Source organism: Ursus arctos, chromosome X (genome assembly GCF_023065955.2).
Source record: "Ursus arctos isolate Adak ecotype North America chromosome X, UrsArc2.0, whole genome shotgun sequence".
NCBI classification, from domain to species: Eukaryota; Metazoa; Chordata; class Mammalia; order Carnivora; family Ursidae; genus Ursus; species Ursus arctos.
In genome coordinates this window covers 12033918-12059341 of record NC_079873.1, presented here as the reverse complement: position 1 = coordinate 12059341, position 25424 = coordinate 12033918, and the positions used below count along the sequence as shown (strand labels likewise).

Sequence of the window (25424 nt, the reverse complement as noted above, 5' to 3'; positions counted from 1 at the left end):
TGTATCCTTTTTCCATTCTCTATGCTAGTCACCCCTTTTCAGTTTGTATTTTAATTATTAAAACAATGTAAGTAAAAAAATAACCATTGCAAAAGATTCAAAACTGTGTAAGTATATAACAAATGAATTACAAATACATTTTCAAGTCCCTTCTCTATATATTTCTATCTCAGCTCTTAGTAGTTACATTTTTAAAAAATACCACACATACGAAAGCTATCTAGTGGGGAAAACCCAGACGGTAACATAATTACAACACTATACTGAGACAGAATGTGAAGACGGTAATTTACGTTCAGAATACTTACGATTGATACTGAACATACACATTGCCCCTCAGATGAGGTTCCAAGTTGCAGCTGACCTAAGGAGCAATGAAGAATTTGATCATAAAAAAAAAAAAAAAAAAAGAAAGAAAGAAGGAAAAGAAACCCTGTGGCATCATAATGCGCTTTGTCCAAGGCGACACTACCAAAAGTAGTTCTCATTTGAGGATTCCAAAATCCAGCTACTGTACCAGTCCCAGGTCTATCTAAGGCTTCTGCACACAGCAGCGCTACAGGCCCCAACTACCTGATCCCTGCTGATCCAGATTCGTTTTTCACAGACATGAAGTGCTTCACACATACATAAAAATACAGAGAACAACAAATCAACCCATGTATCTACCACCCGGGTTCAACAATAACGCTTTCCATTTTTGACAAAGAGTGGTTAAATATGCAGAACATTAAAGACCCAGTTGAAAGCCTTCCATCCATTCTCCCTTCCCCATCACAGGGATGAGCACTAACTACCTTGAGGCTGGCGTGTCCTTCACATTCCAAACGCAAACATACATACCAATGCACGTGCACCTATCTACACAGACACCAACACTCATATCCACATGTACACAGACAGGCATATACACACACATCATCCGCGTGCCATCGAATCCTACACATATTATGCACAGACGTGTCTATTATGAATACATGGGTATATTTACGTATACGTATGCAAAGGAACTTGTAAATATGTATTGATAAACAATGTACAGTATTGCTTTATACATTTAAAATTTTTACACAAATAATGTATATTTTACTTTTTTTTCACAATATCATCACATAAACATAAAGACTCATTTTAACTGTACATTGAATATATCAAATTATCAAATTTACTTATCTACTCCTCTAATGATGACTATCCAAGGTGCTTCCCATTTTTCATCAACAAACAGTGCTGCAGTCAGCATTCCTGAACATGTCTCTGGGGGTAGCGGGATTTCTCTAGTATGCATAACCAGAGGAGTGTGCCAAGTATAGCTTATATGTACTTTCAACTTCACTAAGTATTGATCGACTGCTCTCTGAGGTGGTTTTACAAATTGATACTTCCTTGCCCACTCCTGGTATTAACAGAATTTGTAATTTTTTACCTGATAGGTGTGAATAATCTCATTTAATATGAACTGTTCTTATTACTAGTTAGATTGAACATTTGATCATGTGCTTCAAAAATGACAAATCTGGACACACAGATCAATGGAACAGAACAGAAAGCTTAGAAATAAACCCACAATTATATGGTCAATTAATCTATGACAAAGGAGGCAAGAATAGGCAATGAGAAAAAGACAGTCTCTTTTATAAATGGTGCTGGGAAAACTGGTCAGCTACATGCAGAAGAATGAAACTGGACCACTTTCCTACAGCACACACAAAAATACACTCAAAATGGATTAAGGCCCTAAATGTGAGACCTGAAACCATAAAGATCCTAGAAGAGAGCACAAGCAGTAATTTCTCTGAAGTTGGCCCTAGCAACATTTTTCTAGATATGTCTCCTGAAGCAAGGGAAACAAAAGCAAAAATAAACTATTGGGACTACATCGAAATAAGAAGCTTCTGCACAGCAAAGGGAACAATCAACAAACTAATAAAAGGCAACCTACGGAATGGGAGAAGATATTTGCAAATGACGTATTTGATAAAGGGTTAATATCCAAAACATATAAAGAACTTCTACAACTCAACACCCAAAAAACAAATAATCCAATTAAAAATGGGCAGAAGACATGAACATTTTTCCAAAGAAGATGTCAAGATAGTCAAGAGACACATGAAAAGATGCTCGACATCACTCATCATCAGGGAAATGCAAATCGAAGCCACAATGAGATATCACTTCACACCTGTCAGAATGGCTAAAATCGAGAAGATAAGAAACAACAAGTACTGGCGAGGATGTGGAGAAAAAGGAACCCTTGTGCACTGCTGGTGGGAATGCAAACTGATGCAGCCACTGTGGAAAACACGATGGCGGTTCCTCAAAAAGTTAAAAAACAGAATTACCATATGACCCAGTGATCACACTACTGGGTATTTACCCAAAGAATATGAAAACACTGATTCAAAAAGATACGTGCACCCCTATGTATAGCAGCAGCATTTACAAGAGCCAGATTATGGAAATAGCCCCAGTGCCCATCGATAGATGAATGGGTAGAGAAGATGTGCATACAATATCCCTCAGCCATCAAAAAGAATGAAATCCTGTCATGTGCAGCAACATGGACGGGGCTAGAGAGTACAATGCTAAGTGAAGTAAGTCAGAGAAAGACAAATACAATGATTTCCCTCACCTGTGGAAGTCAAGACAAGGGGGAAAAAAGAAACAAAGTGAAAAACAGATTCTCAACTAGAGAACAAATGGATGGGTGAAAGAGGTGAAGGGGATTAAGAATACACTTATCTTGATGAACACTGAGTAGAGAATTCCAGAATCACTATACTGTACACCTGAAACTAACACTGTATGTTAACCATACTGGAATTAAATAATAAAAAGACAAATCTGATTTGTTTTTATTTAATGGTATAAGAAGGTCCTTGAATACTGATACAAATGTTTAGCTTTTATTTTCCAAATGAATCTACAATGTTACAAATCTGCTCTACAGTATTTTTGTTAGAGTATCCAGAAAGAGGCACAATCCATAATGATGGTTTGTAACACCGTGCTCAGCAGGAAGACTAATGATAGTTTATAACACCATCCTTGAAGTCTAAAAGGCTTCAGGAGGCCACGTCAGTTGCACCAGTGACCTTAGAGATCATTCAATCCAGGGGTTCGCAAGGACCCATTAATTTTCCATGATGAATTCAATGTTTTGGAACTTTTCCTACTAAAAATTTACCAAACAGCTTCCCACTTATAACTGTTAATGTGATTAGCATGAGCTTCGCTGATAAAATTCTAAACTGAAGCGGGGGGGGGGGGGGACCCAAGCCACACTGTGGCTAGCAGGTGCAGCCTGTTCTAAGTAAGGATTTCCACTAACCAGGTGGAAGTTCTGAAAGCAGCTCCATCACTGACTTCACAGAAGCAGTATTGTGTAGGGACCCCACAAGGGAAACCACTGATGGGGTCCAATTCCCCCCTTCTGGGATGAGGCAAAGGCAGGAAGAGGTAAAGTGACACATTCAAAAGCACGAGCTAGTCAAAGCATGCGGACTCCCTGGCCGGCCCTGCCGTTCTAGTATCTGCTGCTTACGCTGAGCAGCAGTGTGAAGACCGAAAGGTACACGCAACAGAAACAAAAGGCAAAAGCGAGAGAGAAATTTTAAAAGATTTCTTTTTAGATTCTGAACTCAGGGGCTTCTGGGTGGCTCAGTCGGTTAAGAATCTGCCTTCAGCTCAGGTCCTGATCCTGCCCCGTGTCCGGCTTGAGCCCCGTGTCCGGCTCCCTGCTCGGCGGGGAGTCTGCTTCTCCCTCTCCTCCCTGCTCGTTGTCTCTCTTGCTATCTCTGTCACTATCTCTGTCTCTCTCAAGTAAATAAAATCTTAAAAAAAAATTGAATAAAAATTGTGAATTCAGGAGACAGAAGTATAACTTTGCATTTCGTGACTGCTGCTGGGTGCTAGCAGCCGCTCTGTTCCTGGCTGTTCCAGCTTTCCCCTGTCACTGCCGACTTGCAGGGAAAAAACTCACAATTGTATTCCTTTTTCTTTTTCCCCTTTCAAATTATGGGACATTTCCCCTATCCTAACAACGCAAAATCATTCCGGTCTGGATCCGATCAACTCACCGAGTGGGAGCCTCAGGACGCTAGGATCCCACCCCCGGGGTCCTGTGAGCAGCTGCTAGGACCTCTGCCTTTATTCTTGCCTTGAGGAATGTTTTCCAGTAACTGTGTACTCTGAATGGCTCTTTTTCACCCAGTATGCTGCATCACAAGCCACGACTGAGAGTACCGAATGAGTAAAAACAATGTCAAAAAAAGGAATCAAGATTTCTGTTCTTGGGTAGCTCCAGAAGAGTAAGGACCTCGGACGGAAGGTGCAAGCAGGCGCCATCAACATCATGCAGCAAACTCAGTAAGCGAAGAGGTGTTGCACTGCGAACACCGGGGCTCTAGGTGAGACCCACTACAAAGGAAGGGAGGGGCTGCCTTCGCCATCACGTGCAGCCCCTAACTGAACGCTGGGATGGCTATCTGCAGGACCTTACGCGGCTCGGATTTCATGTAGTCCCTCTGCCGTAACTGGCAATGAGGGCTGGTGGAAAGGGAGAGACAAGGAAGTCACATTTACCGAGCGCCTGGGTGCCCAGCTTTGGACCAGGCACGGCGCCATCGCACATGCCCCGCCCAGGCACACAGCCTGTGCTCTAGCGCTCGTGTCCTCTAGGGCACTCTGGTGGAAAGTGAAGCAGTCCCCTTCTTCATGTGCATCGTGCACACCCACCTTGAACTGGATCACTTTCCCCACGTTCTTGAACTCGGGAAGCACGTCATCATAGAAGTCCAGGAACTGCTGGTAGGTTTCCTCTTCACTGTACTCTAGGCTGGCATCCGGGTCATAGTCATCCCTTCTGCACTGCTCCATTCCAAACGTTGTGAACATGCTTTTAATAAGGAGTGTGGGGCTCGAGGATGGGAAATTGTGTTTACGTGAACACCTGCATATGAAAGGAGAACTTAAATGCAGCACTCCAAGAGTTAGAAATTACACACCAAAAGCTCCAAGCTTGGAGATAGAGACTCAAAGAACTTGCTTAGCTGCAAGATAATAAACGCCATCCACGTGTCAAATTGCAACACTTAACACTGCTCTAAGACTGACCAATATACATTTGCTCTAAAATGTAAAGTTGGGAATTACTTCCACATTCATATGCCATTCAGCTGCCTTTTGATCAAGTTCACAAAGCCTTATATGTGTAAAAGCACAGGAAAAAAGGAGGCCCGCTGACATGGCAGATTGCGGTGGCAGGCATAAGGATACCCTATGTGGGAGTCGGGACGAAGGTGAGAACAATACAATCCTGGTTCTACACCATCTTCAAGTAACTCAGTGCTTAGAGAATACGGTAATGTGAGAGTTTCGAGCTAATGGAATAGTTCAATTTCACATATGTAACCGTAGCATTTTGTAGCTTTCATGGCATTTTCATACTTCTTCCTCTGATCCTCGCAACCCATTAGGACAGTTGGGGCTAGTATTTTCCCCACTTTGCAAAGAGGGAAGCTGAGGCCTAGAGAAGCACACTTATCCAAGGCATATGGCTGGTTAGAGAGGGCCAAGAGATGGGAGTTAACCTACAGTCCAGCGCCTGTTCACTGTATGATATGATACATAGAATTCTTGTGTCATGAGGCAGCTAACCATTTTGAAGAACAATTCTCTTTCCATAGTTTAAACTGAACCAGGCCGTACCGGAGTCATTTAAATCTCTTATATGAGTTTAATTTACCTCCCTCTCCAAAAACGAGGGGGAAAAATGTAGTTCAAGGTTCCAAATTGTCAGATTCTCCTGATTAGGTTTCTGGTTAAAAAACTGGTTAAGACAAAATTTTTAGGAAAAAAAACAATCCCCAGAACTAAGGAAGAAAAAAAGCTGAAGAACAAGGCAAGCATTAGAAAAATCAATCACCTCAAAATGACTACATGTTTCCCTCCTCCTCACTTTCCATGTCTAGGACACACATCTGCGCACCACGGGAGACAACACAGCGCGCCTCCCGCACACCGCACCCAGCTCCGAGCCGTGCGGTGTCCAGTCATGCGAGATGTTCTAGGCTCCAAAGGCCCCTCCTAGATGATTCAGTAGAGACCTCGTGATGAGATCCACCCTCCCAAGTACAGCTACCAACAGCACACAGAGTGAAAGTTCAAGCTGACTGCAAGTGTCAGCAGTGAATCAGAATCTTACACGGAGGAAGCACACACAGATTTTAAACAAGGAACCAATTTAACAGGGTTAAAATTCTGCTCCTGGGATTATTACATCAGAATGAACCTGGCTCTAGTTCCTAGGGTGTCAAACGAGCATCTGAGATTTGGAACAGAGCCCGAGTCCCTGTTTAGGGAAAATCCCCACTTGGCCTGGAGACAGTCTGTACAATCTGTGTATATTCAGGGCTAGCCCTACAGCTCCTACGGAGAAGTCAGCTAAAACAAGACGTATTTGGGAAGGCAATCTAAAGCTGTGAGAGCAAACCTGTGTGATTCCCAGAATCGCCTAGAAAGAACTGAGATTTCTCAGGTTCTGTTCCAGACCATCTGTTAAGACCTGAGGCTGGGGAACTGTATTTTCAGAGTAACTCCCCACTTGATCCTGAAGGTCAGCCATGTTTGGGAACCCCTGGTTTAGGCCATGCTATTTACTTATGATGCAGATACTTGAAGCAAGTAAAACTGCCGTGAAATCACATAGTAGGACATTACTCTAACCCAAGGTCAGCCAATGAACCGTGGGGTCTCCAGATGCCCCCTCAGGTAGAGCTAACCGACTACACCTCTTTTTCTCTTTCGAGGGAGCACTCGAGGTACCCACTACCTTGGTCCTTCACGTATTTCAAGTTACATGCTGAAATTGGGCTGCAATCATTTATTGAAGGTCCCTGTAAGAAACATTTTCAGGAAAATTATGTAAGCAGCTGTTCATAAAACATCTATCGAAGCTATCGTCCACCTCCTTCCTCAGTGTCTTTACGCAGTAGTCCACGGGAGAAACATTTAGAATCTGATGCCTGGAAAATCTCTGTCTTTCCAGAGACACCACGCATTCTTCCTTTTTGGTAAGAACTAAATCTCTGCCTGGGCTGTGTTAAACTCCGGAGCCAAGTGTACTACACACTCACAATAACTCCCTCTCTCCTCCTTGCCTTGCTTTCCATTTCTTTCATTACACTTGGTGCCGTACGTCATGAGCCCTCTTTCAGTCACTTCTGGAAACCAGGGAGTTCTGAATAACTACTCTGATAAGTAAGTTTTTACCTCTCATCAGTGATTATGTTTTCAGGAGGGGAAAAAACAACAACACAGAACTCCCTTCAAAGCTGTGACTCCCAGCAGGATCAACTCCAGAAAGGTTCTAGAATTGAACTGTAGACTAATGACAAAAAGCACCACCAAAGAAATGCTTAGGTGATGGAAGCGTGTCTGAGGTGACAAGCCTTAATAGAAAAGAACAGCTGTGTGATTCTGGAGCCAGTCGTTGTGGCTCTCCGGGAAAGGGGAACGGCTTCATCGTCTGAAGGGATGGTGCTGGACTTTGTAACTGCTCATTTCATAAAATTTGATTTCACAATTCATCACTTGAATGATGAAAATACCCAAATTGCTCTTACACTTTGAGAGCTGTGATGATGAAATTTCATATGCCTATGAAAATACGAAGACATGGTCACAAACTAATCTGCTCACTGTCACTATTTCCTTGGAATGACTCTCAAGGGTGGGTGGGAGAGCCTGGCAGCCCACTCTCCTTTCCACACACAAGCACGGTCCATTCAGACTTCCCTTCTCTCACTTATGCCCTTCAAAAGGAGAATTTAGAATCAGATTGGACCACAGTCTTAAAATTCAAGGAAATGTTAGAGATACATCATAAACAAGCAATCCTGCAGCCAGAAAACCTTAAATGCCATTTGGTTCAGCTACCCACACACATGTGAATTTATACTGGGTCTCAATTGTCTTTCACAGGTACCTCCCATGTCTTCTTCGGTGGGGGGTGTTTAACATCAATTATTAGCATTTCTTGATGAAACAAAGCATATGTTCAGGAAACATTTCTAAAGGTAAAAGCGAATAAAGTCTCTTCTCCTTTCCTTAGTTCCTAGTTCCTCAAGAGGAAACGTTCACTACTGACCACATCCTACGAATCCTTTCACAGGCTTTATACAACCCCAGCTATGAACTATAAAAGGAGCTACACGTCCTACATTAGTGGCTCTCAGTCCTAGGGCGCCTGAGAAACACCCAAGGACATTTCAAAAGTAAGGCTGCCCAGGTCTTAGAGATTTACTCAACCTGAGGTAGGACATAATTTTTCAAAGCTTTCTAGAGGATTCTAGCGTGTACCTGGGTTGAGAAACACTGCTCTTAAAAAATACAAAAAGGCATGAGGGCATAACTTAAAAAAGAAAAATAAGAGGAAGAGAAAGTTTGTATTTCCAAACAAGGACATGAAACTCATGGCTTGGATAATTTTATGAATAAAATAACATGAGTGACAACATACAGCTTTCTCATTAAATACATATGAATTTGCCTGTTCATATTCCTTTTGGGATTAATAGGACCCTAAGAAATGCTTCGATCTCTTCTGCAGAATGCTTAGTAATCATTAGATTTCATCTTGGACAGATTCATTCACCTTTATGACTTATTCTTCTCCTCTGAGTTGTTCATTCATAAATAAGCCAAATGATAAATATCACCAATGCCTGGCATATTATCAAGTATTTAAATGTTTGCTAAATGAATGAAGACATCAACACTTAGTTCTCTACGTGAATGTCTTGTTTCAAAAAACACTAAGCCATGGAACGCCTGGATAGGTCAGTCAGTGAAGCGTCTGCCTTCGGCTCAGGTCATGATCCCAGGGTCCTGGGGTCGAGCCCCACGTTGGGCTCCCTCCTCAGTGGGGAGTCTGCTTCTCCCTCTGCCTGTTTCTCCCCCTGCTTGTGCGCTTGCACGCTCTCGCTCTCTCTCTCTCTGGCAAATAAATAAAGTCTTTTTTAAAAAAGGCAAAAAAGGGGCGCCTGGGTGGCACAGCGGTTAAGCGTCTGCCTTCGGCTCAGGGCGTGATCCCAGCGTTATGGGATCGAGCCCCACATCAGGCTCCTGCTATGAGCCTGCTTCTTCCTCTCCCACTCCCCCTGCTTGTGTTCCCTCTCTCGCTGGCTGTCTCTATCTCTGTCAAATAAATAAATAAAATCTTTTTAAAAAAAAATAAATAAAAAATAAAAAAAAATAATAAAAAAGGCAAAAAAAACCCCAAAAAACTGAGCCAAAGGAGGCAGGCAACGGAGTGTCTCCGAGAATAAGGGCAACCATAACAAAATGAAAATACCAGCGACCACTCAGGGCCGTGTCTGCCACATGCCTGCCATGGTGTCCGTGCTTGCCCTGTAGCCACTCCCTGCAGCCTCACTACTTTTCATCCCCACTGTACAGATGAGGAAACTAAGGCACAGAAGGCTTAAGTAACTTGCCCAAAGGGACAGCTGCTCAAGTCCGCTTCTGCTCCCCGGCTCTGTTCCTGAGTCAGAGCAGACAGAAAGAGAATGGGGAACTAGAATACTCTTCCTCACTCACTCAGGTTCTGTCTTTCACAGATATTCCTTTGGGCATGCCAATTTTTCAAAGTCTCTTTTGTGTAGTGTTGGCCACTCAAAAATAAATAAATAAATAGATAAATAAATAAAGCCAAGCTGCTCCGGTCTCTTGAAATACGTTCTTTCCCCATCCAAGTTGTCCCACGTGGACTCACGCAGGCACAGGAAGGAAACAAAAAGCACAAGATCTTCGTGACGCTGTGGAAGGAATGCAAGGGAAGCCCTGTGGGAGAGCTAGGCTGCACCCGCCCAGGGAACAGGTACTGGGGGGGCAATGCGACTGGAGAAGCAGCAAGACTGCAGCCGGCGCCTGAGTGGGAGCCTTTCCAACTCAAAAAGCTCCCAAAAAGAGAAATAAACAACCTCGACATTTTGATTCACTGAATTCTGACACGATAAAGCAAAATTAGTTACCTATCTCCAAATCTGCACGCTCCTGTTTTACTGTAGAATGGACAATTAGCTCGATCTTTCTCCATTATCCTTAAGTCCATGGGTGGTTCTGGGTTTTGCCAAGTGGCACCATTTTCCAACTGTTGAAAATAACCATGACTTTACTGGTGGTGTAAAAATCCATGACGAACTCAATGTTTAAAATGTATACAAATATTTTGGTCAAAAAAAAAAAAAAAAAGACTTAAGAATACACACATTTAGGTCAGAACAGGCAATCGAGACTTCACCAATAATCGTCCAGAGACATGCACTGTGTATTTCTTGGCTCCCAGTCACTGCCCATGACCAGGCATCGCCGTGGCTACTGGGAGCAGTCACTGAGGCCTCCCTGCTGCCCATCCATTCCGGATGGGGGTCAGAGGACTTGTCAGGGACGCACCCCTGAGAGCGACGCAGGTTGCTCTGGGGCAAGTTCAGCCGTTTATTTTGGGGCAACAGCATGTGATGTTGCTCGCGCATTTTAAGGACTACAAATACCGACAGTCCACAGGGGGCTTGACACCATTTGCTTTCATTCATCAAACACCTCTTGCTGCCGCCGCCGCTGCCATAAAAATCACAGAGCTGCGAGTGGTTCTGATATTCACACGTGACCTACATAGCTTACCCCAAAATTAACATCACACCAGAGGAACGGTTTTTAAAGAAACGTTCCCTGGTCTCAAATTCTGAATGAAAGTTTTGAAAATACCTCATTTTCAGCCTGCTCCAGCATCTTCTGCACAGCTTCCTACAAATGGTGCAAACACAGGACTAATGAAAACGTGCAAGTCAGGAAAGTCACGTCTGGTTTCTCTGGTTAAGAAGCTCATGTGTAACAATTAAAAAAAAAGAAAAAAAGAAAAAAAGAAAACCACACACGCCAAAGGCTTCAGGTTCTCATTTGCTTTCTACAGCACAGATCTTCTGAAAAGCTTTCAAAGGACATATAGCTGAGAACGTTTATTCAAATAGGACATTTATTAGCTCCCATTGCAAAACACAGTCTTATAATAGTTTCAGTAACAGTAATATTTAGCATATTTGATCATATATACCACATTCTAACTTTCAAGATGAGAGAGATAGTATCAGTGAATTATTATATAATGCAATGTTTAGATCCAACATCATCAACACTTAACAGATGTTAAATTATGACATGAACAGTAGAAATTCAGGTTGATGAAAAATCTCAAACATTTCGGTAAGGCAAAGAAGTCTTGCAATATACCAGTAAATTCTAAGCTCACTGTCATTTAAACAAGTTTTAAATTATTCTTGACAGACTTCTCTTCCCTAGCCCCTTAAAGCATTACATGAAAGACTCCTGTGTCTAGCTGCTTACTTGAGAACGCTACCCAGTCACGTGGGGTCCTGGCTAACTTAACGTGCTCACCACACAGCCCTGGTTCTTCTTCACCCCCACCCACCTGAACGCCCCCCATCTCACTAACCAACGCTGCCATTCATTTGCCCGCTTGTTCGGACCAACAACCTACAAAGTAGAACCGGAATTCCTCTCCTTTCCCTTCCCCTCCCTGTCCATTCAGTCTACAAACCAGAGTCCCACTGCCTCTGCCTCCACACACCCCACACCTCGGTATACTTATCCTTACTAAGGACTCCTCTCATCTAAGCCACCATCATGTCCTATCTGGAACAGTGGCCTTCTAACTGGTCATTCTATTTTCACTCCTGTCTCCTTGGTGACTACTCCCCACTCTCTACCGTCCGTCCCCCTTCTTTATACAAAAGTTAGAATGATCTGGTAAAGGTATAGATGTAAATTAAATGAAGTCAAACCCTGCTTAAAAACCCTGCAGTGGCTTCCCATGACACTTAACATAAAACCCAAACTCCTCCTTCTGGTCCAGGAGGCCTTACATGATCTGACCCTGCCTACATTCCTGAACGTCCCCACTGCTCTCTCCTTTGGTCTCCAAGATCCAGGCACCCTGACATCTTTTCAGCTCCACTCTCAGGTCTCTTCCCTCTGCCTGGACCCCTTCTCCCCAAGATCTCTGTACTAAGGTATCAGCTCAAACATCAGCTCCTTGGACAAGTCTTCCCTGAACTATATCCCTACCCCAATCACTATCACACGACTCTTTGTATTTCTTTATAGCACTTAACATTATCTCATAGCACTTAAAATTATCTGTTTTGCTTATTTATCATCTGGCTCCCCCACCCAAAAAACTCAAGGAGAGCAGGGACTGTGTTTTTCACTGCTCTATCTCCATCTACTAGAAAAGTATCTAGCGCACAGCAGAAACATGCTTACAACCTACCTCATTTTACCTGCCTCTCCATAATGTCTCACCTGACTTCCTTTGAAACAAAAGCCTTAGCTTTTTTAAAAGAAGCCTTCGCTTTTCTCTGATGCCAGAAAGACCTCAATTGAGAACATTTTACTGTTAAAATGGGCATCAATTACTCTATAAAAAAAAAATGACAAGCTCCCAACAACTTCCCTGCCCCCTAAAAAGCTAGCATGGTCTCGCCTCATCTGTAACGCAATGCTCAAATGAGGGTGTTAAAAATTCACACTGGAGAGGCGCCTGGGTGGCTCAGTCGGTTAAGCGTCCAGCTCTCCCTTTTGGCTCAGGTCATGATCTCATGGGTCATGGGATCGAGCCCTGTGTCAGGCTCCATGCTCAACAGGCAGTCTGCTTAAGGATTCTCTCCCTCTACCTCTTCCCTTGCTCACGTACTCTCTCTCATATGTGCTCTCTCTCTCTCTCTCTCTAAAATGAATAATAAATCTTTAAAAAAAAAAATCCGCATTGGAATTAACTGATGACCTGAGACACAAAAAAACAAAGTTTGTGGAGGCTGCTTCTACCCTATCATGACTAGGGTATAAACAAATGCATTCTTCTCCATGATAACTACCCACTTGTATGCTATTCAAACTTGGGAATATGCTAGAAAAGATACATCCTGAGGAATCAGTCAAGGAATGATGAGCTGTGGGATCTTAGAAATAAATACACTGTGTTAAGGAATAGCAGCAAAATAAACCAAAGCAATCTGTAAAAGATCCTGAAAGATACATACATATACCTCATAGATTTTTTAATGAGTAAGTATGTGTTAGCTACAATGGCCTTTACAGCCAAGTTGGAAAGGAAGTCAAGACTTAGCAACAAAAAATATTTCCTAATTCCTCAATATTGGAGTTTCCGATTTTTTTCAGTTCATTCATTCTTGCTGACATGTTATAAGCAGTTAAATGTCTTATTAACTCAGTAAATGTGGACACGACACAAAATATTCTCTAAATGGGACAAGCCATATACAAAAGAACCTCAGAAACACTTTGGTGTGAATATAAAGAGCTAGAGCAAAAAAACCATTTGCTCCAGGGGGACGAAGTGGAGAACAGGGGCCAGCAGCCTGTTTTTCAAAATATAACAATAGTTTTATTGGAACACAGCCGTAACCATTTATTTACATATTATCCACGGCTGTTTTCACGCCATACCAACAGAGTTGGATGCTTACAACAAAGACCATACACACCAAAAAGCCCCAAATTTTTACCCTCTGGCCTTTACAGGGAATTCTGCCAATGCCTGGTATAAAGGGGAAGATGGGTAGGTGAAGGAAAAACTTAAGGTATCTGCCACTGCACAGACCCAGAGAAGAGATAAGAGAACCTAGCGTGTATCTATACTAACCACAGGACGCTTCCTCGACAGGACCGCGAAGCGCAAACCCTGGTATGCCTACGGCTCATTCTTCAGCCCCATCCCACACCGTATCTGTGCACCAAGAGGATACGCAGTGCGTTTATCCTCCTGTGACAGGAATCACCTCTCTTTCTCTCTTCTCCTGTAGCTTCTGTTCCTCCTCTTCTCTCTCTTTTCTCTGCTGCTCTTCCCATTCTTCCTTTAACTTTCTCTTTACCGGAAAAAAGAAAGAGAAGGAACGGTAATTCTTGTCACTCGCTTTTTAAAAACACTGAACACATGGGGCAGATAAATGAAAAACTTTACCACTGGTAAAATGGGTACTACCCATTTTTTTTTAAGTTCAAGATCTGTAACTCTTACTGAGAGTTATTTTGGTTAACTAATTAGTTAACTGGCCATCTGATTAATATCATACCTCTTGTTCTTCCTGCCGTTTTCTAGCTGCCTCTTCCTTTTCCTTCTTTCTTCTGAATTCTTCTTGTGCCTTCTGCTCCCGAAGCAACCACGCCTCATGTAATTTTTGCCTACAATGTAATGATGTAATCAAATAAAAGAAATGAGCACGGGGCGCCTGGGTGGCACAGCGGTTAAGCGTCTGCCTTCGGCTCAGGGCGTGATCCCGGCGTTCTGGGATCGAGCCCCACATCAGGCTCCTCCGCTATGAGCCTGCTTCTTCCTCTCCCACTCCCCCTGCTTGTGTTCCCTCTCTCGCTGGCTGTCTCTATCTCTGTCGAATAAATAAATAAAATCTTTAAAAAAAAAAAAGAAATGAGCACTAGTTTACAATTACATACACACAATGATAGCAAAATGACATATTTGGGAATGATTAAGCTATGACGAAAGGTATTTTCAAGAAAGTAGTTAAGTGGAGGGTAAGAGGAGCAGAAGATATGAGTAGGGATCTTGGAAAAGCACTCTGTCTCAGTAGCTCTCTTCCTAGAGGGTAAGAGCTGAAAATCCCTACATTTCCTATCTGTGACATCTTTTACATAGAACAAGGACACTACAATTTTCCCTTCAGGTTGACCATCAGGATGTTTAGGTGTCAATAAGGATGCCAGCAAGTCTCAAGGCACCATCTAGCTTTTCATGTTCAGAAGGTCCTACCCCTGGGGCGCCTGGGTGGCTCAGTCATTAAGCGTCTGCCTTCGGCTCAGGGCATGATCCTGGAGTTCTGGGACCGAGCCCGACGTCAGGCTCCCTGCTGCTGGGAGCCTGCTTCTTCCTCTCCCACTCCCCCTGCTTGTGTTCCCTCTCTCGCAGGCTGTCTGTCAAATGAATAAATAAAATCTTAAAAAAAAAAAAAAAAAAGAAGAAGAAGGTCCTACCCTGCCTCTTCTATGCATTTTACAAGTGGTCCCTGCGAGACCGTGGCACTAGGAAAACCTCTGCCACCCTGTATCTTTGCACCGCTCCTCTACACAGTTAAGAGTCTGCCGTGGCTTGCCCCAAGCACATAAACTGCTCAAAGAAGGGAAATAAAACTCTGAGCATGTTTTAAAATAAAGGAAGCTACGGGTTTTAAGATGACAAGGAGTTATACGAATAAATTAACAGGTGTCTAGTTTATTTTTAAAAATGACCAATTACAAACAGTGATGTTATCTTAAAATGGCAAGCATCTCAGACATCCAATACCACAAGTTTCTAACTGAAAGATAGGTTACATTTCTTTTTCTTCTCCTTTTTTTTTTTTTTTTTTTAAGATTTTACTTATTTGGCAGAGAGAGTGAGTGAGCGCACAAGCAGGGGGAGTGGCAGGCAGAGGGAGAAACAGACTCCCTGCTCAGGGAGCTCCACATGGGGCTCGATCTCAGGACCCTGAGATCATGACCTGAGCTGAAGGCAGATGCTTCACTGACTGAGCCACCCAGGCACCCCATGATGGGTTACATTTCAAAAGTCAATAGGGTGTTTAGAACGTAGGTTGCATTTTCCCACTGAATTTGGAAAAAGGAAGTGAAATATGAGAAACGGTTCTGTATTACTTCAGCAACATTAGGCGTTACATAAGGTTTTATGTACAGCCTGGGGAACCTATTCACAATTTCGAGTGCCCTATGGGAAAAGACATTCCATCTCCAACTACACATTGCAGGAGCACATCTTTCCACCACGGTAGAGGTCGGCACACCGCATCGGTCCACAGGCCTGTGCACGTTGTGGCTTAAGTACAGATGTTTTGGTGTGCAGAACTCTGACTTAGGAGTCTTTTGAGGAACAAATTAATTGCATATAAACCAAACCAAAGCCCATCTAAATCTAAGACCTCAAAAGAGTCAACGGTTACAAAGTTTCAACTTCTCTAACTTGCATATACTGTTGAGTAGCAGAACTGGAGAACCGCGGCTCACACAGCTCCATCACACCCCGGCACTGGGAGGACTGGAGGACCGGCTAGCATGGCTTCCAGCAGTGGCAGGCTGTGCCCTCAGGTTGACCCCAGCCCCTCCTCCCTGCCCATTAAAACGCCCTCGGAGAAAGCTCAAAGCTGCCAGGAAAATGCACTATCTGCCCTAGCCAACACAGGAGCAGAGATAGGCCCCTGCCCTCGCCTGCTTAGCGCATTTACTAAAAACGGCTTATAATTGTGACTAGGCCTCTCTCAAGGACCTGAGAGCCATTTCTTGGAAATGTAATCTTTAAGAAGAAGGCCCCCGTGTCTCAGTGTCTGTGAAAGACTAGAATCCTAACTTCCCTAAGTGCCTAACAGACGCAGCTGGCCTAGTCACATTTACCCGGACCAACCCTCTGTACTTCCTTCCCTCACTAATTCCCCTGCACTCCTCCCCTCACTCCCGCCCCCCCTTGTAAAGGGGCCAATCGCCCCTGCACAAATCAGAGTGGAGCTCCGCTCTTTCCCCTACAGCTCTTTCCCCTACAGTGGGGAGTAACGCAATACAATCTGTTCTCGCCACTTTAACGTCTGCCTGTGTTATTCTCTGATGCTAGACATGTGTTTTAAGGCAGTACATAAAGCCAGACAGTGTTTCCACAGAACTAATCCTCCTGCTTTTCAACAACACACTATTATGCGACTGGGACAGAACAAAGATCAAAGGAACATAAAGATCTGGTTATCTGATTTAAAAGAAGCACCTCAAACTCAATGGGAAAACAAAAAAAACCGACCCCTATTTCATACCATATATATCTTCATCACAACAGAAATCTCTAACAACCAGTTATTACAGCATCTCCTATCTACTAACACTATGTTAAGTGCGTATACTTGCCACCTCGTTTCATCCCCCCACTTCCATGAGGGAGGTACTAGGATTGATTTTATTTCCATTTTATCTCCATATTTAAGACAAGGAAATTGAAGCTTAGAGAGATAAACAACATGAACACAGCTAATAAGTGGCAGGGCCAGGACCAGAATGCAGCTCTGGCTCAATCGACTGCACGTTCTCAATCACTACTACATTTTCTTTTGGCATTTTGCTGATTGTGCCTCTTTATGTGCTTAGGTGGAGAACAGGACTGAATTCCATGCAAAGCAGCAACAGTCCCTACTAAACATGCCACTAAATAGCTACAGAGTGTCTATGAAGTTTTTTTTACTCCTTTTAAAAATAGGTTTTTATTGTGGCAAAATAGACACACCATAAAATTTAGGATTTTAACCATTTTTAAGTGTACAGTTGAATAACATTAAGCACATTCACATTATTGTGCACCGTTTGGGGAAAAAACTACCCCCTGAAATATACTAAGAGAGAAAAATAGAAGATTTTCATCATCTTGGGACGGAGGAGGCCTTTTATAGCCCACACCACGGTCAGATATCATGATGAAAGGTGATGACATGAAAATCAAATTATGGTAATGCCATAAGCCATGTTAGGACTGATGACAAATGAGAAAAACATACATCACACATATGACCGATAAAGGACGGATATCCTTAATCAGTAATAACCTTGCTTACACAACAAACTTAAAATAATGTATCCCAAAAGAGAAAGGTGGAAGACTTAAGCAATCTAAAATAGGTAATAAAATTTATTAAAAAATACACAAACTTTACTAAGAAATGAACATTTGAAACAATGAAATGTGGGACGCCTGGGTGGCTCAGTCGGTTAAGCGTCAGCCTTTGGCTCAGGTCATGACCCCAGGGTCCTGGGATCGAGTTCCGCATTGGGCTCCCTGCTCAGTGGGGAGCCTGCTTCTCCCACTGCCTGCTACTCCCGTTTGTGCTCACACGTGCATACTCTCTGACAAATAAATAAAGAAAACCTTTAAAAAAAACCAAACAACAATGAAATGCAACTTTTCACGATAGTTTTAAAACTTGATGCCTGGTGTGAGTGAAGAAGGTATGGGGATACAGGCCCCTCGATTCACTGCTAGAAGGGCTGCAAACTGGGGTGCCCCTTCTACCCAACCATCGACATTTTACGTGTACTTATCCTTTGATCCCAATAATTTCATTTCTAGGCATTTTCCTGAGGAAATAATAGGACAATTACCAAGGATATATAAGCATGGATACTCATGGCACCTTTTTATAGAATTGTAAAAATATCTGAGTATAAATTAATAGTAAATACTAGGAAATAGGAAGTTCACAGTAAATAGTAAGTGAATGTTATTTAATAGTAAATAACCCGAATGTCCATCAGTAGAGAACTACAGATTATGAACCAAGAATAAATTATGATATAAAAAATAAATAAACTTTAAAATAAATAAATAAATAATATATTATGCTACATCCATACAATGGACACAATGTTGCCACCAAAATGGTTGAATTAGGTATGTGAATCAATACTGAAATACAGGTCCTATGTTAAGCAAAAAAAGCAATTAAAATGCATAAATAACCTCCCATTATAGACATAAACACACAGTACATCTACACTCTTACATTTTTAACAGTGGCTATCTTTGGGTGTGCTGAATTCATTGAAGCTCTTTCACTCTTTAGACTTACTTTAATTTCTTTTTCAAAACATTTTCAAATTAGCAAAAATAGTGAAAAATACTCCCATTTAAGAAAAATGAGAACATCTAATTTTAGTCTGTCAGGTGGCGATTTAAATATTTTATACAGGGTTATAAGACCTGTTTTGTATAAGGTGTTATAAAGAAGACCTGTACTAGTTCGTAAAGACTTATAATATTTATTTTTAAAATTTTTTTCTTAAGTAGGCTGGGCATGGAGCCCAACACAGGGCTTAATGTCATGACCCTGAAATCAAGACCTGAGCTGAGATCAAGAGTCAGATGCCCAACCAACTGAGCCACGCAGGCGCCCCAAGACTTATAATATTCAAATAAAACAACTGGGTTCATGAGGAAGTGCTCCGATTACTGCTGACCTCTCTATCTCCAACAGCTTCTCTTCTTCCAGGTGCTGTTCTTCAATAAAAGCATCCTCCTCCTCCTTCTGTGAGAGTCCTAAGGAAATTTAAATGTTTTATTAAACAATCTGAATATTGTAAAACCTCGGTCAATGATTCAGGGGTAAAAAAAAAGAAAATCTAATCTTTACAATTATGGTACGAATCTGTTTTTAAAGCCTTCTAATAAGGGCTCCAACCAACCAAATTTGAAACAATTTTGAAACCCAAAAAAACCAAAAATGGTAGATAACACATTCAATTGAAAAAATTAATTGACGGTTCCACAGTGATACTCAAAAAAGTGGCGGGGTATGAAAAGGAACATTCATCTTTACAGAAGAATGGCAACTAAAAAATGTAGAAAGACTTAAGTAGAAAAGTCATCATTTTTGCAACCCCCACTGTAAGAACCGATTTTTAAAAAAATTCTAAAAACAGTGGATGAAAGCTTGATGGGAAGAAGATATTTACTTACACCATTTCAAAACATCAGCTCACAGATGAGTACTAATTACAAAGGGGAAACATCCTTTACAATGGAGCCATCTGACTGGCAACACTTTGACCACCCGTAGCAATACTAAGAATGGAACGACCTGACATTATAGGTCCCCTGATGTGTGCAATGAGAGGTATACAGCATCAGCTTTGTAGTATTTGCCATAAGGAGTGTAACCTGAAGCTTATCAGGAGAAGACAGGCTAATCCAGAATGCAGGGTATTCCACCAGACAAGTGGCGTGAACTTTTCACAATCATCAGTCTTGGTTTGGGAAAGTTCAAGTATGGCCTGCATATCACACCATTGAATTACTGTTCCTTTACATGGCAGCAAGTCTGATATTATGCTCCTTATTCTAAGGAGACTCAGGCTAAAGTATGTAGAGGTGAGAGATCATGATCTCTGCAACTGACAGGCAATGAATTCAGAAAAAATATGTACATATGTATCTATCTATATAGGGAATAAGGCAAAATGTTAACACTGGCAAATCTAGATGATGTGTTCATGGATATTTATTGTACCATTTTCAACTTTCTGTACACTGGAACATTTTCAAAAAGAAGATGGGAAAATATTTTTAATATAACTTACTATATAATAATACATATATACATAATATAAAATCCTATTCAGAATTTATATTTGGGGGGAAAAAGGAGGAAAACTGAAGTGATCCTAAGGAAATATAAAAGAAGATCTCAGGCTTAAAGGAAAAAGATTTTCTATCTGTCGCATATGTGGAGTTTAGGTCTAATCAAAGGTACACCCAGTTCTAGGTAACTACAATTTACTTTTCTTATGTAAATTTCATTATTTCAGCACCTGAAATTAAAATAGGTTAAAAAAAAAATGGGATAAGTTCTAACTCACACAGAATAAAATCTAATTATTCAGATTATTAAATGAGCTAATGTAAATAAAGGGCCTTCCGGAGAACCTGGCACAGGAGCTATCACTGACTTACAGAGGTATGCCCATAGCATTTGCTCAATACGTACAATGAAATATATGCAAGGATACATATAAGTATAGTATACTTAATTGTATCATACATATAACTGTATAAATTGGAATCAGGCTACTTGCTTTTCATTCTTAACGTCACCTTAATTTCTGACAAGGCAGCTCATTTCAGGCTATTTCGAGTAGAACTGTATGCTGAAGAGGCTACCTGTAAATGAGAGGTCAATATTCCAGAAATTTCTACCACTCATTTTCCAATTCACTCTTACGAGCAATTCTTACAGACTATTTCCCTATTCTAGCCTTCTGGGTGTTGTCTGCCCATCCAATGTGTGCTACAATGAACAGCAGTGTTTGGCAGGCCACACTATTCATGAAGCACCACTAAGAATTAGGAGTTGGAGTGGGCCAAAGTAGGAGCAGTAGTCCAGAGACAAATGCTTAGACTTGGATCTGCCATTAACCATATACTCCTGACCAAACCAGTAATTGCATCCTCCAACTGACTAAACTGCCAAAGAACATGATCCACCCGCCTCTCCACAAAGGCTCACTCTGAAAGCACTTCTCGAAGTCAAAGAGGGGGAAATTCAATGCAATAAAAACTACAGCTCTAGGATTTAAAAGAAGGGAAAAAAAGATTAAGAAGTTTAAAAAAAAAAAAGGTATATTGGAAGAAAACAGGTTAAGTAAACAAAGGTAGCTGAGACTGTTAAGGGGGGGGGGGGCGGAGACAGACACCAAGGGCATCAATAACTCCAACCCACCCTGGTTTTTCCTTTTATCCCTGATGCTTGTCCTGCCTTAAGTAGTCCGGTTTTGAATAAAAGATGCTAACAAAAGCCACGCGTAAGCACCCTGCTCCTCCCATTCTAAATACTCCAAGTACTGCTACTGAAAATAATTACTGGGCAACTCCAAAGGTAAATAAAATGTCTACAGTTATGTTTCACAAAGCTAGAGCATACTGGTTACTTGAGGCCCTTGCCACGGACCGCAAGAATTGTTTAGATACATTTTTGCAATGTATACAAATATCAAGTCATTACAATGTATACCCAAAACTAATGTGTCAATTATATGTCAAAAAAAAAAAAAAAAGTGTCTGAAGGTCCGCCTGGATAATCTGGATGGCAAACATTATAATGTAGTACTGCTGTGTGATTTCAGTGCTTCCATCTGCATTTATAACTAATATATAATTTTATAAGTTAGTACTAATTTTATTGTATTAAACAGGCAGGTTTAATATGTATTTGTATTTGTTAGATTCTGTCATGTGAAGGACAAATGACACCACAGCCAGTACAGATGAAGGTGCCACAGTACTTTAACAGGAAAAAACAACTACTACTAAATAACTACAGGGCAACAGTAGTGGCACTCCCAACTCCAATCGGTACCATATTCATGCTGAAAGCTTGTTTCACATCATCCCTAACATTACATTGATGTAGATTTGAATTTTACTGGATGTGTAATTTCACTTGGTTTTATAATCTTGTACATATATTGTTTTATACTCAAAAGTTTCATATCTGGTTTTATGCATATATATATTTTTTAATGGTATTAATAATAATTTGAGTCAGCAGAGGGTCTCTTGTATTACTCAAGTTTGAGAAAAATTTGCAAAATGTCTAAACCCCTCAAGTCCTGCTGGTTTTACAACGGAAAACATTCGCTGAATACTTACTATGTGCAAGGGCTGTGCTAGCTGCTGTAATTCATGATGCCTGCACCTGTAATATCAGATACTTCATAAATACTTACATATAATCAGTGGTTGATTCACTATGACCTTTTTCCCCCTCTTTAGTACGTTAATATCGTTTCTGAAGTGGGTCTAGCATAACTTTACTTGGGCGGCAGTAGCCGCCGTAAATTTTTCGGCAGATAAGTACTTGGCTTCCTTCTGAAACTGGGGCTTCAAGTTACAACGGGAGCGGAGAGAGCAATTTCATACACAGAAAACAGGCTGGAGTCGGTTACCTGAGTCCCTCAATCGAGCCAGTTCCTGCCGTCGTTTCTTTCGTTTCGCCTTCTTCAGGGCGGCCCTGTACTTTTTGTGGCTGGAAGATTGAAACAGGCACACACCAGCGTCAATTGATCACACCTGCGGCGCTGTCTGACTGCCACCCTCCCCCCGCCCCGCCACAACCCGCCGCGCCCAGTGACAGGAAATCGCTCGGTGCCCGGGAGTGAAATCTTGCTTCCCGGGTTTTCATTACGGAACACGCGTTTACTATCGCCTCACCACTCCACGCCCAGATGGCAGGTCTTTTCCATCCCGTCACCTGTTCCCCTCCTCGCCTCCCTGAACCCACAGACGTCCGTGACAGTCCGGGGCGCACCCCCGGGAAGGACTCGAGCAGCCGCAGTGGCTCGTCTGGTTGGCCCAGCTCCCCGTTCCTTCCTGCTTACACATCCTCCATGTCCAGCCTCGGTCAGCTCTGTCCTCTTCTCGTCGGCTCGTCGCCCCCAGCCCAGCTTACCTTGGTTTCTCCGGAAACATAATCTTCTCGGGCGCCGCCATTTTGCCAGAGCCGCCACGCCCCCCCACCCCCCCAAGAGTTGGCCGGAAGAGGCGGGTTTAAGAACAAGGGCGCGGCCGCGCGCAGGCGCCGCGGGAACTCTAGGAGCGGAGGGGAGCGCGCCTCCTCCCGGGAGGAGCAAAGACGGAAGATTGGAGGTTCCGGTAGGCGGCTAGTCTTCCAAAACTCTACACAAACAAATGTCCCCTTCCCGAGAATTCGTACCCCTCCCTGAAAGTAATTTTTCCTCCCATTGCCTTATCACTATCTGCCCCCACACCGTAGTTGTCTGTCCTGTGGTCAGGAAGTTAAAGTTACACTTCTTCCTCATCCACTCAGGAGACCTCGTCCCACGCACAGTCACTCGCCTAGCTTTCCAGGCCGCCTAGTCCAGGCTCCGCCTTATTCTGCGTTTCCACCTATCAGCCCCTCAGACAAACTCCGGAGTCTGCCCCCTTCCATTCACACTTGCCACCTCTATAGAGAAAGCCAACACCTGCACTGCAAACGTGTAACCTCTGCTCCCAAGGAATGCGCAATCTAGAGGCAGAAAAGGACCAATACATAGATAAAATAATATAGTACTGGCAACGTAGTTTACTTAACAGTCCAGCGGGGATTCAGGAAGAACTTTCGGATGTCTGAGTTTTGCAGGAAAGTAACCTTTACCCAGGTGGAGAAGGGTGAGATTCCCAGGTGGGAATGGTAAATCGGCATAAGCAAAAGCACTGAGAAGTGAAACAATGTGGAATCGGCCAGATCCGCAAGAATTTTGGCAATCTTTAAAAGGAAGTTCCAGAGTATCAAGGAACACAGCCGTAGAGATGGGCTGGGCCTGGGTAAAGTAGACCGGCCTAGTAAACCATGCTAAGAAGCTCTAATTATGTTCTGTAGGCAACAGGGAACCATCGAAAAGCTTTTAAGTTGAGGTTTGTTGTCATATTTGTGTTTTAGGTAAATTACTCTGGTTTGCAATATAAACGACGAAACTGAAATATCAGTCTAGATGAGGAATTTAACTGGGGCAGTGAGAGTAGGATTGAGAAAGTAAAATCAGCCCTGCTAATAATAATAATCAGACTGATGTACATATACAAGGGCGGAGACAAGACCAAGAAAAAAAAAATGCTTCTCTTGAGGACATGCTGCAGCTGCAAAATGATTAACAATCCCCATCTTTTGAGGAAGATTGGATAACTTCCCTGGCCTAGCTTTGTTCCTCTCTCCTCCAAATCAAAATCACTGAGCTACCCAATTACTAAACTGCCCCTGCTTCTCCTAGTCCATCCTTGGAATCATTCAACAGATGGCCAAACTCATAAAGCCTTGCCCTATTCCCTCTTGCAGAGACACTTGGACTAATACACCTCCAAGTATTCTTGTCCAACTCAGTGCATCGGTAATTAGTGTCATAAGCATTAGAGTTGCACAGACAGGGAAACTCAAGCCTTGGCTTTCTGACCTTGAGTAAATTCCTTAATGTCTAGTCCTCAGTTTTCTGATCTGTAGAAATCAAGTAGTGATAATAGTTCCCAAGTGCATGCTATATGTTGGCATAGTGCCTGACAATAGTGTTTCTGACACGTTAGCTGTTGTATCATCATTGGTGTGAAAACTCCCCTACCTCCTCAAGAGTGGTTTGGTACTTGTCCTGCGTATGCTCCTAGCATATGCTCCAAGTATTTTACCTTTGTAACACCTATCACAATATATTGTACTTAGTTGCCTTCACAAAGCTGCTTCTTGCAATAAATTTTAAATTCCTTGAAGGTGGAGACTTAGTTACAGCCCCTGACTAGACAATGCCCTGAGTGGCAAAAAAAAAAAAAAAAAAAGTAGCTGTGCAAAACACCAATTTTGCTGGTTTCCGTGACCAGGAAGATTGCTGAGAATCATTGAGAATTGCTACCATTCTGAAAGTGTCACTGTTTGGGTTGCTGTAACATTTCTTATGAGTTAGACCAGACTTTCCTGTCAGAACAATAAGTAAGAATGTCTTCTAGCAGGAGTGCCTGGGTTACTCAGTTAGTTGAGTGTCCAACTCTTGATTTCTGCTCAGGTCATGGTCTTAGGGTCATGAGATTGAGCCCCAAGTTGGGCTCTGTACTCAGTGGGGAGCCTGCTTGGGATTTTCTCCCTCTGCCCCTCCCCCTGCTCTCTCTCTCTGTCTCTTAAATAAATAAATCAATAAATCTTGGGACGCCTGGGTGGCTCAGTCGGTTAAGCATCTGCCTTCAGTTCAGGTCATGATCCCAGAGTCCTGGAAGCAAGTTCCGCATCGGGCTCCCTGCTCAGCAGGGGGTCTGC

At 42.5% G+C, this 25424-nt stretch overlaps 1 protein-coding gene across 2 annotated transcripts in view; it reads right to left on the bottom strand.

The window, feature by feature from the left end:
- ZRSR2 (zinc finger CCCH-type, RNA binding motif and serine/arginine rich 2) overlaps positions 1 to 24840 on the bottom strand; it is a 28200-nt gene extending 3360 nt beyond the window's left edge. The window contains exons 1-9 of one of the 2 annotated variants that reach the window (XM_026480273.4): positions 23079 to 24840; positions 22576 to 22655; positions 19093 to 19171; positions 14172 to 14280; positions 13878 to 13964; positions 10768 to 10806; positions 10035 to 10153; positions 4738 to 4951; positions 309 to 364 (exon numbers count right to left, since the gene is read on the bottom strand). In XM_026480273.4, the coding sequence (XP_026336058.1) occupies positions 309 to 364; positions 4738 to 4951; positions 10035 to 10153; positions 10768 to 10806; positions 13878 to 13964; positions 14172 to 14280; positions 19093 to 19171; positions 22576 to 22655; positions 23079 to 23119 (824 nt within the window). In that variant the 5' untranslated portion in view covers positions 23120 to 24840. Of the gene's footprint in view, positions 1 to 308; positions 365 to 4737; positions 4952 to 10034; positions 10154 to 10767; positions 10807 to 13877; positions 13965 to 14171; positions 14281 to 19092; positions 19172 to 22575; positions 22656 to 23007 lie in introns of both variants that reach the window. The other variant, XM_026480274.4, reaches the window with a different exon arrangement.
- Between the last annotated feature and the right edge of the window lie 584 nt (positions 24841 to 25424).